Source organism: Carya illinoinensis, chromosome 13 (genome assembly GCF_018687715.1).
Source record: "Carya illinoinensis cultivar Pawnee chromosome 13, C.illinoinensisPawnee_v1, whole genome shotgun sequence".
Classification (NCBI taxonomy): Eukaryota; Viridiplantae; Streptophyta; class Magnoliopsida; order Fagales; family Juglandaceae; genus Carya; species Carya illinoinensis.
In genome coordinates this window covers 33,657,629-33,673,374 of record NC_056764.1, presented here as the reverse complement: position 1 = coordinate 33,673,374, position 15,746 = coordinate 33,657,629, and the positions used below count along the sequence as shown (strand labels likewise).

The following is a 15,746-nucleotide window of genomic DNA, read 5'->3' as shown; positions in this document are numbered from 1 at the left end:
AGTTACGTTAGTTTATAGATTTACTTTGTATAATCTCTTTATATCTATAACGGTTCTCAAATCTTTATATGTAGTTGTTTCAATGTTCATCATCTCAAAATTATCCAGCAAGTTTTGGTGTAAAGATAAATGATATTTTATAAGTTATGCGCATTCTTTTTGAATAAGATGAGTAAATTTATATAAAAAAATATTTTTTTAATGATTGATCCATTTCTTTTTCAAATAAAGTATGTTGGCTTAACTATATCTTACCCTAATGCAAAAGACAACTTGTCTTATATATTAAATTAAAATTAAAACTTTTTAAGGAAATTTCAACTACCAGTCCACCACTACCTAACTCTTATCTCTTCCTTAAAACAAGCCAATGGTAGATTGATTATTGGACTGCCCAATAGAATATAAGATCTTATATTATCCTTTCTTTTGGAAAGGTATGCCAATAATGGCAATCATTAAGATACTATTTCCAAAAACTAAATGAGGATACTAATGTTGATTAATAAGTTGATTCTTGTTTGGATCTTACCATATATATAATTAATATGCTATTTTGTAGAGTTAATTTGCCTAATTTGTTGCATACCTAATTATCTTTAGAGAGAAATCCATTTTTCACTCTAAAAAATACCCAAATTTTAATGTTGTGTCTAATGCCTCTAACCTATCCAATGTAAGACATTAAAACATGAATGAGTAATGCTATGTACAGTCCTCAAATAAAATTACAACGCAGGTTTATGTAATTTTATCTTTAAAATTACAAAAATATCTCTCATAAAATGAGATTTTTATTTATTTATTAAATGACCTACACATACAGTCTCCAAACTCGAAAACTACAAATATAATTTTTCATTATTAAACGTATATAGTCAAATGCATGTCATGTGTAGAATTTAATGCACAACAAAAGGTAAACATGAAACAATATTACTTGGATTGAAATTATTTAGAAATGTTATTTTTTGTAAGAAAGCTTCTTAAATAGACCTATATATATATTTGCATCTATCGCTCCTGAAAATGGTGAAGGATTTGAAATTGTCAATTTGCATAAATAATCTATGATATTTAAAACGCTATAATTAAGGAAATAATAACCATATTTGAACGTGTCGGATCGGAATTTTCCATAATTTTTTAACACAAATTATAGAAAGTGTTTAGGGTGGCAGAATCCATAAGCAGTTTCCGTTTCTGTCTAAAATTCAAATCGTATAAGGTAATGAATACAAAAATCAGTTAAAATGGATCTCAACCCTCCCATCATTGAGGATTTGTTTTTATGAACCATCGAATCATTATAATATCTTTTTTAAAAATTAAATAATTTAATTTTTTAAAATTACAAAATAAAAAATATATTTTAATAATATTTTATTTAATTTTTAAATTTTATCTTATTTCATATATATCTAAATTAATTTCAATCATTCTGATTTAATAGAAGAAAAAAAAAAGATTTCACCATAAAAGAAGAGAAATATTAAGTACATAAAAAATATAAATAAAATAAATTTATAAATTAACATAATTTTATATAATTTATTATATTTATTTTATAATAAAAATAATTTTATAATATAATAAATTATATTAAATTGTATTAATTTGAGTATTTCTATTTATTATTATTTTACGTTATTTTATTAAATGTTTGATATATAAATAATAAGAAAAAAAATTTAATTAATTTAAAAAAAATAAAAAAGATATGATCTATATGCATAAAAATAATGAATAATAAAATTTTATTAATTTATAAAATGACTTTTACACGTAATTTATTGTGGCTGAAAAATTTCTAATCGTAATCGACGTCACATGGCTGTCAGAAGCCCGACTCCGAAGGTCAGGGTGGATTTGATTGATTAGGAGCGGACAGACCGCATTTTAAGTAACGTCCAACTCAATAATAAATGGCACAACCCCACCCCCAGAAAAAAAAAAAAAAGTAAATAAAGGGCGAGTGGGTACTGTGCCGTCTCATCCGTACCGCTGGAGTACCGTTCAATGTTTTTATATTATTTTATTATTAAATAAAAAATATATATTAATACATTTAAAATTAATTTTTTAATTATTAAATTAAAAAAAAAATTTATCCATAAAGGCCTGGTTTGCTAACTCGCTACCTACCGATCAAATGCGGGCTCCCTCGTCTACTGAGGTTCCAATAATTAGGAGGCACGGTTACATGAAAACTATGGATTCAAGCTGCAAGCTACTCGCTATAGACAACAATTTCATAATAATATTTTATTTAATTTTTAATTTTTATCTTAATTTATCTCTTTTGTATAACCAAATTAGGTCTAAAAATGATTGAACTCTTGTGAAACAAATCCCATGGCTGAGAGTGAGAGGCTGAGAGCTGGACTTTGAGGGTGGAATGTGACTTCTTAATGGATATGATTAAACTCTTGTGCCCAAGTCTGCTGATAATGGATATGAGCCTTCTTAAACAAATAAAAATGACACAAATTACATAGAATAAATATAATGATCACAAATGGATTACATGGTTTTAGTCAGGAAGACCAACAACAAACAATGCAATTTTTGTAAAAGGCACTGCGCAAGTTTAACTCCTCTTCTCTACTTGCCTGTAGTATTTTTGTTGTCTCCAAAGACAATGGGAGTCACGGAACATCACCATTCTAATTCAGAGTTAGATGTTCCTCGAGAAGAAAAGCTTGCAATATGAAAATCCTCCTGCACGCTTCAAGTAGCTGTCAACCACTCCGTCCGTAGCTCAATGGTGTTGCAAGGTTTAGCATTGCCCTCGCAAACTGGTGTTTATATTTGCATTCATGCGTTCCTCGCTCACCCAAAACCATTTCGACGATGGAAACCTTTTTTCTTGATTTCACACATCACCCTTGGAGAATTGCTGCCTATCTCAACAAGAATTTGAGTCTGCATCGCCTGTTAACAGTGATGATTCAGCTGTTACAGATACTTTTGGGTTGCCCTGTTTCCTTTTCTTTACATCTTGGCGCTGTTTATTCAAAGCTTGGTCGGCGTTGGAGACGATTTTCGAGACTGTAAACCCTGCAACTTCAAAATTATTTGATCTGTAATGAATTAATGAATTGCGAAGAACAACATCGATTCCTTCGTAGGTCCAAACACCTAAGACTGCCTCTCCTTTAAGTCCAACAGCAAACCAACCCAGACCAGAAGCCGCAATATCCACTGAACTTGAGTCCCAGCTATTCCCACTGACACAAAATTCCCTTCTCACCCATTTCCCAAGTTCTTCGACTCGTTTCTTCTCCCCAAGTGGTGGCTGAAGCAAAGACCAATTCACAATGATGTTACAATTATATAATACAAAACAATATGCAACATGCATCTTCCATAAGATTGTGTTTGGGTGTTGAAGTATCTTCAACACTTCTCAACACTTATCACTACTATTCATTACTTTATTATTACTTTTCACCTACTTTTTTTACTATTCATTACTTTTTACCTACTTTTTATTACTATTCATTACTTTATTATTACTTTTCACCTACTTTTTTTACTATTCATTACTTTTTACCTACTTTTTATTACTATTCATTACTTTATTATTACTTTTTACCTACTTTTTATTACTATTCATTACTTTATTATTACTTTTTACCTACTTTTTATTACTATTCACAACTCTCCTTAACACTTCTCAACACCCAAACCCACAACAGGGTCCCTCCAAATTAATGAGAATTTTGAGTTTTAAGATATTATATTTTAATATTATTATTATTTTAGAATTTGAAAAAATTAAGAAAAAATTAAATTATTTATTTTATTTTGTATATGAATTTTAAAAAAATATAATGATAAGGTAAGAATTTTGCTTGATCATATAGACTCGGGGCTACAATTGCAAAAACTAGGCACTAGAAAGTAAGGAAGATGCCTGTGCCAAACCCTTTGTAATTATATGATTTTGACCAAATCCCCTTTCAGAAAATTTCTCCAGCAGTTATTGGAATATAACACTTTTAAGAGCATTCTCATTCCATTCTCCATAAAATTTGTTATAATTTAGTTAGAAAGTACATTTTTTAAAATTTTTTCTTAAATTTTTACTCATCTTTTAAAAACCTCCTACATCTTATTACATATCATTTCTCTATTCTATTAAAATAATATTTATCTATTATTTTTTTATTATTTATTTCTCTCACTTCCATTTACAAACTTAACTACTCAATATTTTTTCTTATGTTTTGAACCATCACTCTAGTGAATATTATAAACAAAAATTTAAATTATTTTTTTGTGGATATGATAATATTTTTAAAATAAATTTTTTTTTTTTTATGTTCGTAATTAATTAAATTATTTTTAAAATTATTATTTAAAACAATATATCAAATATGAGTATAAAATAAAGTATAGATGATTAGAAAAAGAATTTATTTTATTTATTAAAATAAAATATTGATACAAAATAGTTTAGGGAATAAATAGTGATTCCCTATATTTGAGGAACAACTTATCATTCCCTAAACCTCTTTTCTAAATAGGGATTCAGATGTATGGGACATTTTGACCAAAATCTTAAAATAATCCTCAAATAATAGGGAAAATGATGCTTTGGGATACCGAATGTGAATACTCTAAAAGAAGTCATGCCGAGTGAATTCTAAATGACCAAGAGGAGAATCACATTTGTCTAAATTGTCAAAAGCGGATGCTACAATGCTTCATAGATCTTCAGGAGGGACTTAAAAAGAAGCCATAGTTAAAAACTTAAAACACATTACTAGGTGCATATGGAGGGAAAAAAATAATAATCACCATCCACAAAATTTTAGTTACGCTATTGATTATCAGTGTGCACAAATCACGAGAAAGGAAAGGACTTGCAGAGTAAAAATTCATGGGAAAATATTACCTGTAATTGACGGCCAAAATGATCCTCTAGCATTGTCTTTGCGTTCTCGGTTTTTCCCATGTGTAATGGGAGATAAGGAGATGCCCAAACCGATATATAGATGGAATCTGCAGATGATTCTTCTATATCCAGCCTCATTAGTCCAGCAATATGAACAGTATGGCCAACCTGTTACAATCGAATGATAAAAACATTAAAGCGCACACAAAATCAACTAGAAGGAATGAATTCTTTCTTGCAACAAGGGAATCAGAGAATCATATGGCTCGCAAGAAAATAGACATAGCCAACAGTCTGATGTGAGAAAATACTACATGAATGATAGAGGTCAGTGTTTCAATGAACAAACAATAAGCATAACAAAAACAAAAGAAAAGCACAACCTTTATCCTGTAAGTCCGCGGTTTCAACTCCTTGCTGATGTGCACAAGTTTCTGCTCTTCCCTCGTCAACCTTGTTGTGATCTGATGCGGATGCAAAAGCCCTGGCGTGTCGAACAGCTTTGCTTGCCCTGGCAAAATCCCCTCCACTCTAACGATCCCCAAAGTTGTCCCAGGCACTGGTGCCTCTGTCAAATGCGTAATATTTCCTCCTCCGAGAAGCTTCCCGATTGAATTTATTAGCGTGCTCTTGCCCGCATTCTGAGCCCCTATCGCCCACACGCTCCCTCTCGGACCGGCCAATCCCACCACATCCTCCACCAAGTTCTTCAGCCCCCAATCCCTCACTGCACTCACCATGTGCACGCTCGTTATCTTGTTCGCTCCTCCCTCCCTCGCTCTCTGCCTCACCCAATGCTCCAACCTTGTTGGCGACACAGCACTTGGCAGCAAATCGATCTTCGTCACCACCAGCACCAGCCTCGGCAAGTTCCCCGACTTCCCTTGCTTCCACGCAGCGGAGTTCTCCTCGATAGTCGTCGACACCAGCTTCGCCACCTTCCTCGGGAAAGATCCGTCAAAATCCGACGCGTCCACGACCATCAACACCACCGAACGGGTCCCACTCGTGGAAGCCAGCCTCTTCCCTATCGTGTAATCGAAATCGAAGTCTGGCAACAGATTCTCCACTGTCGGATCCTTCACCTTCCCGTAATGCCTCAGCGAATGGCACCGCACACAGACAACCGGTTTCTCGGAGCTCTCCCCGACCGAAGAATTCGAATCAGAATCGGGGGTCTCGGGCTCGATTAAAAGACCCTTCCTGAGAGAAGCGGGGAATTCGGATTCCAGAGCGAGGGGCAAGAGATGGGCACGCGAGCGATAAGTGGAACTCTTCTGGGAGGGCTTGAGGAAGAAGCCCGGGTGTTTAGGGCTAGAGTCCTGCATGTGAACCCCGCAACCGGGGCAGACGAGGAGAGTGTGGGAAGTGGCTTCGTCGAAATTCCCATCGCGGGTGAGGGACAGAGACGGGATCGAAGAAAAAGAGAAGCGAAGGGGCGGGAATTGAGGGTATTGAAGGTGTAGTCTCGGAACCAAAGGAGAATAGGCAGAGAGATGTGAGAGAGAAGGGTTCGAGAGGGATTGGGCGAAGAATGAGAGGGAAAGGGTGAGGGGTTGTTTGATCTTTCGAGGGGAAGAGAAGGCTCGTGCAATTCTTAGCATTTTCCAAACAAAGTTATGGGCTTTGGGCGGTTGAGAAATTGTTTCCTTCCTCTTCTTCCTCTTCTTCTTCGACCATCAGAGGGTTTAGGGTTTAAGCGTATGCTGTCTTAAACGGCGTCCTGGCCTTTTAAAACGATTGCCGTTTAAGCACAACTTTTGGGAGATCTATGAAACATTTTTCAGATTCTCTGAGTAGCATAATATTGTTTCAGTAGGGCATAGCAAATTCGGGATTGCTAGAGGAATTATCCCTCCTAACAAAAAAGGCATGATGGTCAGCTTTCTTTCCTTTCTCAACTCAACCAAGATTTCACCTGTCCTCTTTGCAATTCTAAATAGAAACTCCGCAACACATTTTACATGGTGGTTGTTCAGACGCTAAGTGCAGAAAAAAATTCGAGATGAGTTTGGCTTGTTTGGACCGTTAAAGAATTTTCATAATTCTTAGAATTTATCGTAATTTCATTCTTAAATATTATTTAAATACAAAATATTTTTCAATTCTAAATTTTCATTTAATCATTTAACCAAAAAAAAAAATACAATTTTTACAAACTTCAAAACAACAATAATATTAAAAAGAATTTTTCTACATACAAGCAAAGTAGCGTACTAATCTGCGTACCAATATTGATTCCTTCATACTTAAAATTTAAATTAGTAATATTTTAAATAAAATCTATTTTTTAACCAATCACAATAGATTGGTGTACATATTAGTGTATGATTGTGTTTCCAACTAGATTTTTTATAAATTATATTTAAATAATTTTTTAACTATATAATATTTTTATTTAATATTTTCTCATTAATTTCCTAAAATTTAATAAAATATTTCAACTACCAATTTCATTACTATTAACAAAATTATAAAATACTCCAAATGTCAAAACATGCCGTTAGTCTAGTATACTCAACACTTCAACTAAATTAATGTTTTTTATTTGAAGGAAAATTGTAATTCACATGCTCGATCAAAATTTGAAGGTCAATTTATTACCAAGTTGCAATACTCACTAAGAAAGCGACTGTAGCTTGGGTGAAATCAGGGGGAAACTTCTTGTATAATATAAAAGTGAAGGATTTGTCTTTCGGCAACTTGGGAGTTCAGCTCTACTTATACCTTTTCAGCACCTCTGTTTTCTTTTATATAGGACCATGTCATACATGCTGATGCCATAACTTCTGTGTCATTGCAGCGGAAGAGAGAAGTAATTCCGACGTTCAAACATTCATAGCATGAATGGTTCTAACAATTGAGGAGCAGTCATCCAAGAACAGTAACTTTTTCATATGCAGACATCTTAACATTAAAACCTTCTGGAGAATAATCTAATGGAAGTCACCAGGAAATAATAGATCTTCAAACAAAGATCTTTCAGGCACGTTTTCTTTAAACCAGATCAGGAAAAAGGTGAAAGCAAAATACATGAAACTTTTATTTCACACTTTGTTTTTAGACAAGAAACTTTTATTTCACACTTCTGTTTTTAGACAAGAAACTTTTATTTCACACTCGAAGTTATATGGCCTGCTCATAAAGAACAAACAGGTAAAAAGCTCAGCAGCAGAAGTCCGGAAGATGAATGGGGAGGGGGCTGAAACTCTGACGTGGTCCAATGATCTTTGAAAAGGGCTGCCTCGACAAGATTCAAGATTGCATACAACACATTATGGAAAGACGTTCGTAGAGCATTAAGAGAGACCAATAACCTTTCCCGTGGATGTGTCAAGATCAATGTCGTAAAAGCAAGGCCTTGTTGGAAGCCCTGGCATTGTACTCATTGTTCCAACTAAAGGATAGATAAATCCAGCTCCAATGCTAGCCCTCACATCCCTTATTGGCAAGACAAATCCACTAGGTGCACCTTTCTGGGCAGCATTATGTGAAAATGAATACTGGGTTTTTGCCATGCAGATTGGAAGACCGGTAAACCCTTGCCTGCTGTACATCTCAATCTGCTTCTCAGCCTACATTCGCAAAGAGGCAGCCAAGTCAATAAGATTATAAGCAAGGTTCAAAAGCTCTCCAATACCACAAAGAATGACATTTGCACTTCAGCTGTTCTTTAATCTTGGTTCTTAACACGATAACAGAAAAACCGACGAAGTTTAGTGAAAATGGCACACAAGAGTTCAATGTTGATAAAATTTATATGGTTCCTCATGACTGTTAGCAAGTGGTTTCTTTGATAAATTTACCATGAGCTGGAAAATAGCTTCAAAATGCCTTTCCCAGCTATATTTGTCTCAAAATCGCAAGCCAAAAGTGTTGGAAATTCTTTTTATATCGGCCATTTTTTCTGAACAAAGTTCATTTTAAGAAATTCCCAGACAAGAAAAAAAGAAAGACAGAGAACAAAAGAAATCACAATCTGAGGTTCTAATACATTTCAATCAACACAAAAGGAGAAAGAAATCCCACAATGTACATGTCAATCAATATTTATTTCCAAATTGAATTTGAAAGTTATAAAAGATGGATATCAAGAGAAAGTTGACCATGCAATTAGAAAGTGAACTTGTAAAAAATATATTGCAGAATTCAGGAATTTACCTGGTCAGAGTATTCAACACCACTGGCACCATATGACCTGGCTATTGCCTCAATTTTCTCTTTGATACTAACGTCCAAAGGATATAAGAACCTTAATTGTTGTGTGACATTCTCACAGGCTCTTTGAACTGCGATCCCTAGATCAACCTGATGACCATGATAATGTCTATCAAAAAGTTCAAAAAAATAAAAAAAAACCCATCTCTAGTAGAGAAACATAAATTGTCAGCTGCACAAGTACAGGGAGGAGCGAAATTTGGGATTTGACTGATGTCAGCGAATCCATCTTCTGGCTTCAACAGATACAATGACAACAAACATTGAGACATACCAGTGTTGTTTAAAGCATTATATAGTGTTTATATTGTCAAGATATCTAACAACCAAAAACAAGGAGGCACGAAACTGCAGGACAAGTAGGAATAAATGTAATACTTCATTGACCATTTTTGTTCGATTCAAGAAAATGAGTTAATGATAAGGCTGGATGAGATGGGAAATTAGAGATTATCCAACGATCAAAATTGGGTTCAATTTGAAGAAACATGGCGTATACTAGATTTGGGAAGCAAACCAAGCCACTCACTTGGGATTGTTCACAGACCAGTCATGGTCATAGATCAATTAGTTTTTGTTACATATATTTTTGTTACTCATCATGCCCATAGTGTTGGCCTTTTGGATTAATTAAAAAAAATATCTAAGGGAACAGAGTGACTAACCGCTCCTTTTCCACCATGGGCATGATGAGTGCATATGACAGCATCATACGCCCCAGCAGCCAAAGCAGCGTTTCTCACTGCATTGAGTTCTGCCTCAGTATCAGTAGAGAACATGTTCACAGCAACAACGACATTCACACCGTAAGCCTTTGTGTTTGAAACATGCTTGGCCAGATTCACACAACCTGCTTCAACAAGAGCCACATTTTCAGTTATGTAGGCATGATCAAGGGGTTTCCCGGCAACAACTTCTGGCCCACCACCATGCATTTTCAAGGCCCTTATTGTTGCCACGATAACAGCACACTGAGGTGTTAAGCGACTATATCGGCATTTTATATTCATGAACTTCTCAGTTCCGATATCAGCACCGAAACCTGCTTCCGTGACCACAAGCCCTCCAGGTCCCACCAGCTTTAATGCAATCTTATCAGCCACAATAGAAGAATTCCCATGAGCAATATTTGCAAAAGGACCTGCATGAACAAGAACTGGAGTTCCCTCAAGAGTCTGCATTAAAGTAGGGTTAATAGCGTCCTTCATTAGCACAGTCAAAGCACCTCCAACTCCAAGATCATCTGCAGTTACAGGGTCCCCAGCCTTGCTATTTCCAATCACCATCCTCCCAAGCCTCTCTCTCATATCAGCAAGGGACGTTGTCAGGGCTAAAACAGCCATGATTTCACTAGCAACTGAAATATCAAACCCTGTTTCTCTCACCATCCCTTTTTCTTCTGGACCCTGGCCAACAGTAATCTTCCTCAAAAACCTGTCATTTACATCCATTACTCTTCTCCATGTGATCGATTCAGGGTCAATATCGAGTCTAGCAAATTTTTTAACTTCCTGAGGTGTAAGATCCTCGGGCCTGGTCTTCGAAATACCAAGCTTCCTCAGACGCCTAAACATGATGTCACTAAAGCTCCGTTTTCCTTCTTTGTTTGGTGGACATAAACGGTTTAAGAGAGCCTTGTCTGACTGGGTTGACTCATGAAAAACCCGGGTATCAATGGCAGCGGCTAGAAGATTGTTGGCAGCTGTTATTGCGTGGATGTCTCCTGTTAGGTGAAGATTGAACTCATCCATTGGGATCACTTGACTGTAACCACCACCTGCTGCACCCCCTTTGATTCCGAAAGTAGGTCCTTGTGATGGTTGACGAAGGCAGGTAATGACCTAGCATCAGAAACACAGAGTTTCTAGTCAGGAAATTGTCTAATATGAACTGATGCAGAGTAACAAAACTGCAAGATTTCACATCCAAACAATCCTAAAGATAATTCATAATTCTTGCTTGATTACGAGAACAAGTTGGCAAGAAGAAAGAACTTTCACATTTGATAACATTAATCATAATTGACACAGTCATTCTTCTCTGGTAGTGTAAGCAACATATATAGACTGAGCCAGGACTTTACCTCAACAACTATTGGGACACGCAAAAGAAAAAGAATAGCTAAACACAACAAACATTAAACACATAAATCAACAGCAAAGATGTTAACAGTAACAAATCTTCCAAGTCAACCAAATTCTCATTTCTTCAAAATAATAATAATAAAAACACTCCTATGGTTCCTCCACATAAAATAAAGAGGCATCTTATGTCAACATACCTTCTTTTAATGAATAGAGACACGCCTTCAATCTTACTAATATTTTCTTAAGGTTATTGATTCAACTCATGTCCATAAGATCTCAGGCTCAGCTGCTCCGTTAATCACATCAATGAAGCTCCAGATAAGAAAGAGCAACACAATGGTTGTCAATTGATATGGAGCATGAAAAGCAAACAATCCAAGGATTGTATGTAATTGTCAAAATTTTTCCTATCCCTTCTATTGGTAGGGCTGTAAATGAACCATTATGTTCAATAGCCCACTCGGTACTTGCCCAGTTAAACTCAAATTAAACTCGACTCATTGGATAAAAAAAAAAAAATGCTTGACCGTGAAAGCATATACCATTAGTAAATGACACCTACCCTGACTAAACTCGACTTAATTTGACTAAGGCTTGTTAACGCCAGCTCGTTTATGCCCAAGTTGACTCGTTAGCTAGACTCGATTAAAGCTCATTCATATATTAATAAATAAATACACACACCTCTGTATATACATATATATTTGTATTAGCTAATAATATAAGCATAACACTTTTATAATTAAATATATAACATGTAACCTAATTACTTATGCCTATATATGAAGATGCTTCATAGCTATATTTTATAATTTCTACAATAATTAGTCAATAATATTTAATAATTTCATATACTAGTATGTGAGAACCATATATGAAATAGATATATGCTATCATATCATGTGTACGTATTAATAATTTATGTAGGCATATAATATATTGTTATTATGGATAAATTTTAAAATCTTATAATTCAATAGAGGTTCTCCTTGTTAGTTGTACAAATTTAATATTAGATTTTTTATTTTTCTAATTTATTAATTATTAAATCTTAATTCAAAAAATAGAAAAAAAACAACTCAAGCTGAGTTGAGAGTTTAGCTTGCCGAGTCTAGCTTGAACAAAGATTAAATAAAAATCTCAAGCTTGGGCTTGAGCCCAAGGGCTCGAACTAGAGTTTTTTGAGTCGAGCCGAGCTCGGCAAGCCAAAGATCGGTTCGGCTTGGCTCGATTACAGCATTATCTATAGGCATAGGAAATAGTTTTATTTGAATGTTAGATTATGCTAACAAAAAAGCTCAAGCCTGGATGAACCTGGAAATAGAATTATTTATACACCGGGCTTGAACCAGATTAGACAAGTTTGGTTAATTTTCACCAAACCCTGCATTTCTTAACACACCTAAAATAGCGCATTAATGGAACTAACTTTTATATTTTTGATATCTTCTCTGAGTATAAGAGCACTTTCCCCAAATATAGTGTAGGGATATCTCAATTTAGAGTGGTTTAAGTGTCATTCACTAAAATAGGAGTTGATACAAAATGGTTAAAGCCGAATGGGGGAATATGATTCAATACTTAACCCCTGAGAGAAGTCAGCATTAAAAAGACGATAAAATGTAATTATTAGAATTATTACCTTTTTATCAAGAAAAGCACCCAGTGCTTGACAGAGCCCAACAGTTGTAGTAGACTTGCCTTCTCCAAGAGGAGTAGGAGTAATCCCTCCAACCACCACATAATACCCATCTTCAGATCCTTCAAGCTCATCAAGCACAGATAACAAAACCTACAAGATATAAACCCAAATCATTCAAATCCAAAATACCACAACAAAAAACGAATCAACCTTCCTTTCGCTTGCTCTGTCAATTGACTTCTCAATTTTAACTTGTATTGCGTTGTTACCCACAAAAAAAGAAAAGAAAAGAAAAACAATAGGAAAAAAAACCCGCTTATGTCCTCGGCTAAGCGAGAGACAGAGCGAGAACGAGGGAAAACCATAATAATACAACACAAATCTATTACATTGAAGTGGGATTTAAGATTAAACTCACCTTGGCCTTGTATTTCCCATAAAGATCATAGTGATTGGGACTCAAATTGAGCTCCTTGGCAATATCAGAGATGTGGAGAGGCTCAACGGAGTTGGCAATGTCTATGTCTGCTGGGACTGGGGACAGCACCTGCAACTTCCTAACTGTTTTTGAAGAACTCATTTTGAAGAATTCAATTTCTGGGTCTAATTATCTTGTGAGATTCTAACACTTTCTATCCAATGAGTTTATGAATCTGTGACAGAATCTTTTATCGATCTTAAACACGCAAGTGGGGAGAGGCTCTGAGAAACATTGATTTGTGTGTACGTTTATCCTGTGAGGTGAGGCTGAGAACTGGGTGTTGCCGTGTTGGGAGACGATACCATTACCCCCCAAGTTATAGTTTGGAACGGCAATAACCAATGGATTCAGAGTAAAATATAGTGACATGTAGGTTCCTGAATGAGATGCAAGGTGATGGAGTCGGCTGTGATATGATAAGACTGCCTCGTTTGATTTTTGAGATAAAGAAGAGATAAAAGATTAAAATTAAAAGTAAGATAATATATTTTTATATTAAAATTTAAAAAAATTAAATTATTTATTTTATTTTATGTAAAAATTTAAGAAAAATTATAATAATTAAATGAGATGAGATAAATTTTATAAAAGTGAACGAGGGGTTGAATTTAGGAATTAAAAAGTATTGATATATGTTGTGAATAATAATAAAAAAATAGGTAAAAAATAATAATAGAATATTAAATAATAATAAAAAATAATAAATATTAATAAAAATAATGTAAAAAATAATAAATAATAGTAAAGTATATTAAAAAATATTGAGATAATACCAACATCCAAACACATAATCCTCATTTTTACAATAAAATTATTTTACTTTATATTATGTGATGATTATAATTTTATTAATTTTTAAAATAATAATAATATTAAAAAATAATATTATATTAAACTTTTAATCCAACTCATCTTAACTAGTTTCTAAACGGCACTCAAGTAAACCCCAATAAAAAAAAAACATTAAAGAAAAAAAAAAGTGAAAAACAATGGAGATGCGGGGTATCGATCCCCGTACCTCTCGCATGCTAAGCGAGCGCTCTACCATCTGAGCTACATCCCCTTTGTGGGACTTAGGAAATTGATCTACGATGTCAACAAAATGACATCTATTCTTACAAAAAGATAAAAATGTGTAGATACCTTACAATATTACGTCCTCGTTACAATATTTAAAAATGAAATTCTAATGTGTTTCAATATACATTTTGGTTAGAAAAATCATCAATTTCCGATACTATAATGACTAAACATTTCGGTTCAATCGATTCTTTTATGTACCTTTTACGTTAATTTTTGGACATGACAATCAACACTAGCGAACAGTGGCAGACCTACATGTATCTATGGCCCCCCAAGATTTTTTGAAAAATCAAAATATACATTATTTTTTAATTATAATTTTATAAATATAGAAAATAACCTCCCAAAATAATTTATAATCTCCATATGTTCTACAAAATTTTATAAAATTTCAATATACTTATAAATGTCACTCCAATATTTTTCCTATAATCTCATAATTTTGTATAATTTCTATATATTATTTATTTTTAAGAGTATGGTCTCACCAAAATTAAATTAAAACTAAATTTAAGAGAAATAATAAACTTATTAATATGGATCTCAAAATTTTTTGTTATACAATATTAGGTTTCTTAATATAGAATCTAAAATAAAAATATAAGAAAAATTCTTGAAAGTTGGTTATCTATAGTTAAGAGGTTTTATCCTTTATATTTTATTGAGTAAGAAAAAACTTATTTAAGGTCTGTATCATAGTATTATATACTTAATGTGACACAAAAAATTTAGAATTTATATGAAACTTAATAAACTAGCTTACATACTAGAATGAAGGATGTCATTATCAAAGATTACTTGATAATTTATATGAAACAAATAAATTCTAAATATTTCATTATAAAAATAATAATGAATGAATTATTTCATGAAATATTATCGTCAAAAATTGAAAACATATATTAAGATATTATATTTTTAAAATTTTATTTCTACGTGTAAATTACATATTATCGATATGTAATTATATATATATGTTTTTATGAGTTTTGAATTTTAATGTGTTGCACACTAGAAAATTTGACCTCTCTAAAAAAAAAAATTGCTGATTCTGCCATTGCTGATGAATGACATGAAAATGGAAGAGGAGCATAATTTTATGATTGTAAATGAAAAAAATAATAAATTAGAATAAAAAGAAGGTAAAGGAGATGGTATCTTGGTTTGAGGGTAAATAAATCTCATCTCAAACTCAAAATTCTCATTTCATCATTACAACTTTCTTAAATTTTCATATAAAATATAATAAACAATTCAACTTTTTCAAATCTTAATACAATTTTTTTAAATTTTAAAATAATAATAATACTAAAAATAATATTTTAAACTTTC

At 33.3% G+C, this 15,746-nt stretch overlaps 2 protein-coding genes and 1 non-coding gene across 3 annotated transcripts; all 3 read right to left on the bottom strand.

Annotated features, from left to right (window-relative positions):
* Positions 1-2,466: 2,466 nt before the first annotated feature.
* On the bottom strand, positions 2,467-6,827 carry LOC122292631 (GTP-binding protein BRASSINAZOLE INSENSITIVE PALE GREEN 2, chloroplastic). The gene is made up of 3 exons (XM_043101072.1): positions 5,287-6,827; positions 4,904-5,071; positions 2,467-3,298 (listed from the first exon to the last, which is right to left on the bottom strand). The coding sequence occupies exons 1-3, from the start codon at positions 6,505-6,507 to the stop codon at positions 2,909-2,911; spliced, it is 1,779 nt and encodes a 592-aa protein (XP_042957006.1). The 5' UTR covers positions 6,508-6,827; the 3' UTR covers positions 2,467-2,908.
* A 1,095-nt stretch (positions 6,828-7,922) lies between these two features.
* LOC122291887 (formate--tetrahydrofolate ligase) lies at positions 7,923-13,692 on the bottom strand. Its single transcript, XM_043099921.1, has 5 exons — positions 13,269-13,692; positions 12,851-13,000; positions 9,787-10,962; positions 9,065-9,211; positions 7,923-8,478 (listed from the first exon to the last, which is right to left on the bottom strand). The coding sequence occupies exons 1-5, from the start codon at positions 13,428-13,430 to the stop codon at positions 8,203-8,205; spliced, it is 1,911 nt and encodes a 636-aa protein (XP_042955855.1). The 5' UTR covers positions 13,431-13,692; the 3' UTR covers positions 7,923-8,202.
* Positions 13,693-14,321: 629 nt separating this feature from the next.
* TRNAA-AGC lies at positions 14,322-14,394 on the bottom strand. Its single transcript has one exon. It is a non-coding gene; the product is annotated as a tRNA-Ala (tRNA).
* Between the last annotated feature and the right edge of the window lie 1,352 nt (positions 14,395-15,746).